Source organism: Amblyomma mixtum, chromosome 6, assembly GCF_055824585.1.
Source record: "Amblyomma mixtum isolate Tamu chromosome 6, ASM5582458v1, whole genome shotgun sequence".
In the NCBI taxonomy this organism is placed as follows: Eukaryota; Metazoa; Arthropoda; class Arachnida; order Ixodida; family Ixodidae; genus Amblyomma; species Amblyomma mixtum.
In genome coordinates this window covers 162,121,350-162,131,821 of record NC_143017.1, presented here as the reverse complement: position 1 = coordinate 162,131,821, position 10,472 = coordinate 162,121,350, and the positions used below count along the sequence as shown (strand labels likewise).

Below are 10,472 nucleotides of genomic sequence, written 5' to 3'. Positions count from 1 at the left end.
CACGAAAGAATCCGCAGTAAGCAGTAGGCTTTTTTCAAGTGATAAGAGGTTTCCAGAAAACATCAATAAATTTCATAAATAAAACTGTTGCCAATGATTACATATTCACTTCTTATTCACTGTAAGATGTGCAAATACCTCCGAGAATTCTAAATGCGAAACATAACAGTAAAAAGATAAGGAAAACAGATTCTCAAGGAAAAAAACAGCACCGACAGACACGATGTACTACAAGCGGAGAGCGGAAGGCAAGAAACCTTAAAATCTAGGCAGACAGTTCGAGCCACAGTACCCCATCGTTCAATGGTCGGGAAGCGTCAGCTCTGGTCCATCTTGGGCATGTACTCCCAGTTGGCCACCGAACGCTCCCGCATGAGCGACGGGCTGTGGGAGTGGTGATAGAGCCAGACGCCCAGAACCACCATGGCGACGGTGAAGACGGCCGTCAGTAAGAACCGGATGACCGAATGAACCTTGCGCATGCCTTCTCCGGACAGAAACTTTCGCAGGCAGCCATAGCCCCAGGGCACGTATCCTGGCCTGCACAGGAGTATTGCGTTCCCGGAGTCTGATATAGGTTACCTTAGGAGACTTTGCTGTACGCCACAAAATGGAGCTGGACAGCAGTCTATGGACTGCCTCCCATCCTGAAGTGCATAATTCCTTGACCGTTGGGAAGATTATGCGCCAGGTTTCGTCAGAAGTGCCAAACAGACAGGGTTCGTTGTCGAGCTGTTGTAATTAGAACATTCGTAGCACACCTGGACCTCCAAATTCTAGTATGGTCAGCAGGCACCTCTCGTCCTACCCCTTCAAGGTTCTGTAACTTCCAGGGTGACGCAATTGTACCGTTGCAAGGTTCGACAATGAACCCTGTGGGCCTAGCAGTATTGCCAACGATTATACTCTCACCTTGCCCAGCCAGCTTCACCGACTTGCATGCCGCAGCTTTAAGTAAACAACTTTTCATTGGAACTCGACTAGGCCTAATCTTGACCTTACCTTAACCAAGCGTAAGCTCAACAGCATTGGCGTTTCTAGCTCTTAAGTTTAAGATCACTCCTAGCCTGCACCTCAAACACACCGCACATCTGAACAGAATGATTTTTCCCTGCAGGTTCGAATGGGCTGAACAAGTTTAACCACTACCGCCGCAGTTAAGGCCGCATGGTCTGCTACTACTCGCAGCGCTAGATTCGTTATGCAACAAAGCACGTTTTCTTGGTTCGCTTTAGCCGGAAATCATGGGTCTACATTGCTGGTCATACATGAGACGCACAGATAGCAGATTTAATAATCTGTGAATACATCAGAAAAGTAACGCGTTTCTCATAAAAGGCGCATACAAATCTTAGCTGCGTGACTCTGCATTCGGGCAATTTGTTGCGCACATTTGCGTTAACAGAGCAAAGAATCCTAGTTTTATATACTTATCGCTGAATAAATAGATCATGAGTGATGACTCGTTAATTTTTATTGTGACATGGGTGTCACTTCCTCTCATAGGTACAGCTTTTAAACGTATTCCCCTAAGAGAAGTGCGCCCGTGTTAGGATTTGCTTACCTATGCAAGGATCTTAGCCTCTCAATTTTGTTTAGGATTAGACCACCATTGGCTAGTTGGTGTGTAGTTTTCGGTATACGCACTAGCAGTAATTCAGCCGTGCATCTTTTCGGGGAGCTGCATCAATCTCATTAATTTTCTGGAACTAGCACAGTAGCCCGCCAAAAACGGGATACTTCCAAAAGAAGCAGTGAATGACAAATACTTCATCAATGATCAAAGGGGAATTCCGTCATTATAGTGGAAGGCTATAAATATACTGCACTCCGAAGAGATGTATTAAAGGTTGCGCACGCAAATGGCGTACACATCTGCATATTTCAGATATGTTGTTTGCACAAACCGGGTACTATAGATTATTGTTGAGCCAATAAGATTACTGGATTATGACAAGTGAAAGTTAATATAAAGAGCGATGATTTCTTTTTTTTTCGGCTAAACACACTGTATGTATGCAGCCGTTAGCATACCGATAGAGTAACACAGTAGTAGAGCACACCGAAACAGTGAGTTCAGCATAAGTAAAAAAACCTTTGCAAGAGCAGTTGAATAAGTTGCTCATTTGTAGAATAAGGTTCTACCACGGAACGATACAGTAGAGGTCAGTTAGATCCATTTTTATTCGTGCATGACGGTTATTACGGGGAGTGCTTCGAAGGATGTTGCTAGCAAGAAAGTTGAAATTTTTTTCATTTGAAGAGCCATAACTTGCTCGTGTTGTCTCAAATATAGCTCTATTAGGTATTTACATTCCGTAGGGGCTGTTTCTCTGCTCCCATTTAATACTCGCATTTAATATTTTCCGGTGCATACAGTGAGAAGAAACTTTTAACTTTGTTGGTGGCCACATGCGTGATTCGCGAAGTTATGAACAAATAATTTTTTTTTTTTGCCATACGACGCTCTCGAGTGTTAGTACAAATCCCATCGAAGCCTCGTCTTTAAAGACAACTTATTCTTTTAGAGCTTTTTCCCCTCAAAATAGGTTCAGTGCTAGGTTGCATAGGTAGAGAGATAAAGCTTTCAGAACTAAATTAGAAGCGGGCGTCTCACGCCATCTATGGTATTGCAATGGAGCTGCAAGGAAGGGAAAAAAAACGAAGACAAAACTTAGCGTAAATGAAGCTAGATGGCACTAGCCGCACCCGGCGCGCGACACAACGCCATTTGCACCGGTCGATTCCTAGGCTGGGAATATATGATCAAAAGACCTAGGCTATGGGCTACGTGTGCACACTTGCGCGCAATTAGGAGGGATGAAAAATTAACTGCGCTGTAAGTAAATCTTCTAAAATGACATAGATTCACTGCCAAAAAGCGTGATCGCGTGTCCAACTACTTACTACTGGCAACTAGCCATTAAACCGACCAAACCTCAAAAATTCTTTGGTATGTGAAGGCGAGACTTAGAGAAATTTCCATCGCATTTCTATAGCACATGCTACATGACGTATACAAATGGGTCGCGCATGGTGGACAAAAAATTGTGTGCAGCGTCAGAAACTACAAAGAAAACCTTAAATTCAGCTCAGCTGAACAAGTTTTTCTCAGAAATTTTGAGAACGTTCTTTCTCCTTTGAATATGATATAATAATCTCGTCGAAAGTGTCTGTGGATTGTCAAAGCTTCTCCTACTGTAATTTCACTTCAGCGACCAGCTCACCTGCATTTATGCAATAAATAAAGTGCAAAAGCACTACAAAGCATCAAAGGTTTATTGTATGAAGCGTGTTCGTGTTGTGCTTTCGCCAGTAACCCCCCGCATTGGCTCAGTGCCTTTGGCGTTCGGATGCTGATCTCAAGGTTGTGGGATGGAATCCCGGCCGCCGCAGCCGCATTTTAGATGGAGGCGAAAAACAAAAACGCCCGCACGCTGTGTGATCTCAGAGCGCGTTAAGGAACTCCAAGTGGACTAAATTAATCGGAACACTTCACTACCTCATAGCTGATGTTTCCCTTCGGGACGTTTAACTCCACATGCCTTGCGACATGCAGCGCCTTTGATGTATGAAAGCAGACACCCATAACCTATCTGCAGTCAGCCCCTCAACCTTGTGGCTCTAAAACATCTGATGAGCCGCTCGAGTCCCCATCCTACGATGGCTGCGACGACGGTCCATTAATCTGTAGCTTTGAATAACTCTGCGTGCAGAACGAAATTCACCCAGAGTCCGAGAGAGAAAGCCTTAACATGAAAGCCAATATTTCTACGCAGTTCAAGTATTCAGATAAATTCAGAAAATGAATTCAGAAGTACTATTCAGAAGAACCTTGTCTTGTGCACTGTCTTGTGCCCTGTCTTGTCCAGCCCCGAGCAAGAATCTTTTCTTGAGCTCCAAACTAACCCTAGCTCCGAGCCTACCCGAGTTACTCTGGTAAGCTGCAGCCGATGGGAGAAAGCACGTGTAAGTTCGGAGGAGCGTGGTGCCAGCTGCAGCCAATGGGACTAGGGTGTCGTGCCACCTAGGTCATGTGATCTTGTGTCGTCATCAGAACCTGCCCACCGGATAGTGAGCAAACTGACCACTATGGCAGGTGGCAGTTAAATTAATGACGGGTCGATAGAGATTGCTCGGGAAGAGCAAGATAGGTGAAACAATCCCTACCGGTGGCTGTGATAGAAACACCTACTGGCCAGAGCAGTGGCGTGTCGCTTAACCTTTTCGCCAATGCGCTGGTAATAAGAGGACTCGCCGCAGTCTACGAATGATAAGTAGAGGATGCCAGTTCTGCATATATAGGCATTAACCCACTAAAGCTCTTAAGCCGGAATTTAAGGATCCCCTAATTTCGCACGTGTGCTCGGTTTAACTGCGATGTACCCCTACCATCTTTTTTTCCTGCTGGATATTGTTCAGAACATTTCGGATCAGTTCGTCGTTGCATAAGGTGTCATGTTCGCTTTCAGGTTCGCAATGATTTCTGGCTTACTTTGCAGAGACTGGGCGCTAGAAGCATTTTCACGATTGTATACTAGTCGCTAAATCACTGAAGACTGACTGTTGCATGTATGAGATGTATAGCCGCTTTATCGGAACTACCGACTGTAAGTATGCCATAATTACGGTGAAGTAGCCCTTTAATCACAAGTTAAAAGTAAAAAAATTGTGGTGATGTATTTCACAAGTTCTCTCATGGCAGGTAAATGCTAACATTTTAATCTACGCAAAGTCTTCTCAGGAGCGTTTGCATTACGCTGACCGGCATACAATTCTACCCTCTGTCTTTCCGATACAATCGCCCCAGGGCGTAACAAAATATAGACAACGTGCCGGCCGTCCCAGAGCGCTAGCTGAAGTTACCTGCAAGTGCAGATGTTGTTGACGCAGTGGGCGCCCTCGGGACACAGGCGATGATCATCGCATCCGCTGTTCAGAGTCACGTTGGCCTTGCAGCCGGAGCTGTCCGCCAGGAAGCCTTCTCGGCAGTTACAACGGCCGTCCTCGCATTTTTCGGCCGCCAGGGCGCACGGGTAATCCAATAGGCAGGCAGACATGTGCGCCTGCAGGGCCATGCACAGCCCCGACTGCAGATTGGATAGATAATAATGGGGCATCGAACTGCTTAACTTAACCAAGGTGCTGAGACGGTTTAGTTGTGGCACGTAACTGACATCGAATGGCGCCAGCAGAATGGGACAAAACAGTGCAAGGAAGACACAAAGGGCGCTAGCTATAACCAAGAAGGCATTTCTGTACTTGAACAATGTACTCCTAATTGTAGCTCAATCTGACTTCTGTGTTTTCTAGCCTTTCGCCCTGTGCCCTGCTCAACTGCCGCTTATCGGTGATATTTACGAAATTGACGCCACCATGCGGTGGAGCCACGAACCAGTCTAAGAAGGAAACCACGCCGTTTGCTCCATTGAGTGCGTGTTTCACCGGCACACTCAGGTATTGTTGTCAGGGTTTTCCTGCTGTAAAAATTATAATTAGGACACCTTTTAGGTGGATGTTTGCAGGTTGAAAAGATAGAACATGTGGTAAGTGGCACTGAACGAGTTTTCTGGAGCCAGCAGTGCAGAGAAAGCATGGAGACAAGAAGTTTTCACGTTGTGTAGTGGAGATTTTGCAGGACCATGACAGCGCAGTGGTTATCAGGCTCCGAATCTCGGTTTGTAAGAAGCTGATTTGCGCTGACATACGTAAAAACCAAGGTGTTATTTGTAAACAATCATCGCTGAGCACACATTAACGAAAGCGCGAGGATTTTTGAGCATGAATGTCCTTTAATGGCAGCTCCTATAGATTACGGCGTGCATGAACAGTGTCTGTAATCCACAGAGGGGGGTGGTGATATGATGATTTACCCGAACTCCATTTCGTTATAATTAGTTTGGCCCATTGTTACCGACCCATCAATTAGTTGCGACTGGAAACATGCACTCAGACGGACGGATGTCAAAAACCGAATAGAATCGGACAAAATGATTTTCATGGTGACTTTGCATCTTTGCTTGCAGTTCCATCTACAATTTATAAACAAACACAAAGCGCAAGGAGCGGCTGCTCCGAGAAAATAGTGCGCAGGGAAGGTGATCTCATATTGTTCTTGCTTAAGTGTAACCTGTAAACTCGACTAAAACATTCATATTTCTATATAAAGTAGGTTGTCCCGGTTAAAATTTACGAGTTAGAAGAACACCTCGAACGGGGAGCGCTTTGGGAGTTAAAACTTTTGCCAGAGAGAAAACGTTTTTGGTTTGTTTTCTGCGCAAGCCGCATGCCAGTCGCCGAGTCTTGCTTACCTGCAGTGCTAAAAACAAAACAGTTCCTCTCCTAGTTCTGTCCTTCCCCTATTGCACAAGTCTCTAACGTCGAAGTTATGGTTTTAAATTCTCTCAAGTGCGCGTCCACCGTCCACCGCTTCGCATTCACGCCAGCCGTTTTCACACCCCAGGCAACAACTTATTCCTTGTCTCTCCTTTAGTCCTTTATACGTCAAGCAACGAGATACTGTCTCACACGAGGACTCCAACATCGGCTTAAAAGCACGATGTTGTAGTCATATTACAAAACAAGCACGCTTCTACCGAGGCTGCGCTCAAAGGCAATACTCCCTTTAGCGCCGCCATATTGGATAAAATGAGGAGTTTCTTCTTGATCGGGAAAAACGCCGATACCAATACGCGTTCCTGTGAGAACCGACAGACCGGCTGATTGATTGATTGATTGATTGATTCATTGATTGATTGATTGATTGATTGATTGATTTATTTATTGATTGATTGATTGATTGATTGATTGATTGATTGATTGATTGATTGATTGATTGATTGATTGATTGATTGATTGATTGATTGATTGATTGATTGATTGATTGATTGATTGATTGATTGATTGATTGATTGATTGATTGATTGATTGATTGATCGATCGATCGATCGATCTGTACCCCAACTGGACGTCTGATTCGCCAGTCAATTTCCGTGAGCGCCGCCGCGGTGGCTCAGCGGTTATGGTGCTCGGCTGCTGACCCAAAAGACGCGGGCTCGATCCCGGCCGCGGCGGCTAGAATTTCTTTGGAGGAGGAATTCTAGAGGCCCGTGTACTGTGCGATGTCAGTGCACGTTAAAGAACCCCAGGTGGTCGAAATTTCCGGAGCCCTCCATTACGGCGTCTCTCATAGCCTTAGTCGCTTTGGGACGTTAAACCCCATAAACCAAACCAAACCAATTTCCATGAGCAGTCGAGCGATAATTGATTGGCAAATGGTTTTACCGTGTTGACGTATCTGTAGCCCTGCTCACAGAGGCAGATCGGAGTGCCGCTCATCTCGGTACTACAGCTGGCGTGCTCGGTCGCACAGCCATAGCTGCGCCGACGGCAGGGTTGCCCGTACGTCACGTGCAGGAAGCCTTGGTCGCTCCTGGACACCGCCGAAACCGTGCTCAGCTTAACGATCGTGGAACCCGGAGAATGGTTTGCGTCGTGCACCACAACGACGCAACGCACTTGTGACTTCTGCGTGGAAAAGAGGCATTTACGTTTTATCCAGAGGTATGAGGCATACTAGTAGCGTTAGTGGAGGCAAAGCAACCGCTAGAAAAGTTTTTCCATGACACCAAGGCTGCAGAAATTCCGTTCTGCTCACCGATCTCAATGTCTGCAACAAATATCTAAGAGCACATTAATAACTCAAACTTCAGTGACCATACATAAACCGAACACTGAATTAGCCTTTAAGTGAAGTGAAACAAATAGGTTTGCTGCATTCTTCAAAGAAAAAAGGTAATATGTCGACCTCGGCATGCATCTAGGCATTTCTAAACATATAACGTATAATCTAGGCATTTCTAAGCATTTCTAAACATATAATCGTCACCACCGGACGTTTTGGCAAGCAAACTGCGGGGTCGTCAAAGCAATTTCTAGGCGCGAATACATGCGGCCAGGATAAATCGCCATTCACTTCGAAATGGTGTTCACGGAATATTTTTCAGCCTTGACCTCAGGAGTTTTAATCTGATGACGAAAAATGTTTCTTTCATAAATCAAATTTTTTCTTCGTTAAATGCTCATTCTTTGCTCCAAAACAAACGTCTACATAGGCGCAAAGAACCAAAGAATCGGTATTTTCTATGAAAACAAAACATAATGAAGTTATCGTCTCTCTCCTTCTAAATGCAGCAAAACATCAGGGCTGCTCACTCACAATCGTCTTTTTCATGGTCAGCGTGCTGTAGCGGGCGAATATGTTCTTGGACTTTGCGGAGACGCTTCCCAGCTGGCTGTAGTACGTCGTGAAGTACTCTCTGTCAAGGACCTCCGAGCCGTTCACCTCCCAGCGGAGACTGGTCGGCATCCGTGTCACCGCGAAGCACGTGTAGCTCGATGACTGGTTGGATGAGACCGCGCCCTTGTGGTTGTCGAGTTGGAACAGCGGAACTGTGCCCTTGATGGCGTCCTCCAGAGGAGTCGAGCTGTCCGCCAATGCTGCCAGCTCCGCCAGCGCCATTAGGGGCAAAAAGAAGGCCCTCCTGTTGATGTCAGGTGGAACCATACTGCTTGGAGCTTTTGATTCCACTTATTAGCCGCAATTGGTTCAGTCGCGCCTTAAAAGTGACCTGCGAAGTAGAAGTAGAAGGCGCTATAAAATGGCCGAGCGGACTGCATTGTAACGTTAGAAAACAGCCTCCTAATCCACTGCCTGTTGTGTACAGAGGGCCTTCTAATCCATTTCCCCATATGCAGATTGGGTCTTCACGTGCTCAACTCTGTAGGAATTCGTGCAGAAATTACGGGATAAAACAAGACTGGTTACGAAGAGTCAACGCATTAAAATTGTCAGAAACTTTCATAGTAAGCCTTTGCATAGAGTGAACTCAACACAAGCTACATCTACCCCCTCTCATTCAGGCCGAAATAAGCGACGCAGGCTTGAACTAACATTTGCCCACTTTCAATACGCATTTATTAATTTTATAAATATTCCATTTGATTTTTGCGTATGTTTCAGTTCTTTTGTAGTCATGGAAACAAAGGTGTATTGAAAGCACTAGGTCCTCTCTGTTAGTTACTTTTCTTGCAGGAAAATAACTTTTTAAAACATGCAGGAAAGTGGAAAACATGACATACTAAGGGGAACAAGTGAAAAAAATGTGAGCGCCAAAGCAATGGCGGCACATGACAGCGCTGCGCTAACACCTGAAATTTTTATTGAGAAAGGAGGTGCCTAGGTAACTATGCCGTGCATACTTACCAACATTTCTTTTCTTTTTATGACTGGCTCCAAAACGTATGAGATATACCAAGTAGTTTACACGCCTACTGAGTTACAACAAGTCATGTTAGAGGTAAGAAAAGGCAGATAGAGAGGTGCTTAGCGGTAGCAGCCGTGTCTTTCAGATTACATGAATTATTGAAGGTCTAAAGCGTTTGCAAGATTACAGTCTTTCTCGATTCCAGAGCTTCATAATTGGTCCTTCAGATTCAAGTAAGACGTGCAGTTGTACCTATAAGCGAAGGACAGAAGACGCACCTACAGTCTTTGTCAAAAGTAACCAGGCTGCATGGTTTGCTTCTAGCTTGTATAGTGGAGCCCTTACAGCTTCCCTGAAGATAAAAAGATATTGGAAGGTAAGAAGACCCCCAGTCCTTACCTTTAACAACCATTTCAGCTTCAGGGAAGCTATATCACTGTAGCAGCTAGAGGCAAACCATGCAGCCTGGTTACTTTTGACAAAGACTGTACGTAAGCCAAGGCTGCGGCTATCAAACCCGGTTTTCTCGTTACTGCGTTAATAAAAATGAGTGCATGTTTAGGTGCAAATTTTGACACGTGCCCGACGAAGTACGTTGTTGTGGAGGGCTTGGGAATAATTTCTAAACCAGAGATTTTTTTTTTATCGTTTTCTTAAAATGTACTCAGTGCCTAAAGCATTTTTTTTTTCTTGCTTTCTGTATCAGCTGCAAAAAAGTGGTTTTGATGGAAACCGAATCCGCCGTCCTCAACATCAGCAGCACCCGCATGAGCCATCGCTACGGTGAATCTCAGGTGCCGAAATTTACAGAAATACAGTGTACATTTCTCATGTCGTATTTTTAAGCACAAGAATCTGCGCGATCTAACTGCCGCAAATGTCTTCTTTAGACGATCCAGGAAGATATAAATTTCGTCAGGAAGGCGTTTACAACCAATGCGTGAAAAAGATACCGAATTCGTTGAAAATTCCAAGCTATGAGGCAAAAGGAAATATCGACGGCTAAGACTAGTGACATTAATGCTGAAAATACACTCGGACTGATAATGGCGTCTGGAAAGCAAAAAGGAACCTCTCAAGTTGATGCCTGCACCTTTACGAAGATGCCACCTTCATGTCGCAGTTTACGTTATGCACATTCAGTTTTCGTAACTGATAAACGTTCATCACGACGCACACACACAATTTCATCAAATACAGCGGTAC

At 45.0% G+C, this 10,472-nt stretch overlaps 1 protein-coding gene across 1 annotated transcript; it reads right to left on the bottom strand.

Moving 5' to 3' along the window:
* Positions 1-317: 317 nt before the first annotated feature.
* LOC149341029 (uncharacterized) lies at positions 318-8,566 on the bottom strand. The gene is made up of 4 exons (XM_089547485.1): positions 8,219-8,566; positions 7,285-7,527; positions 4,867-5,090; positions 318-540 (listed from the first exon to the last, which is right to left on the bottom strand). Exons 1-4 carry the CDS (start codon positions 8,564-8,566, stop codon positions 318-320), a joined length of 1,038 nt encoding a protein of 345 aa, XP_089403611.1.
* Positions 8,567-10,472: the final 1,906 nt, after the last annotated feature.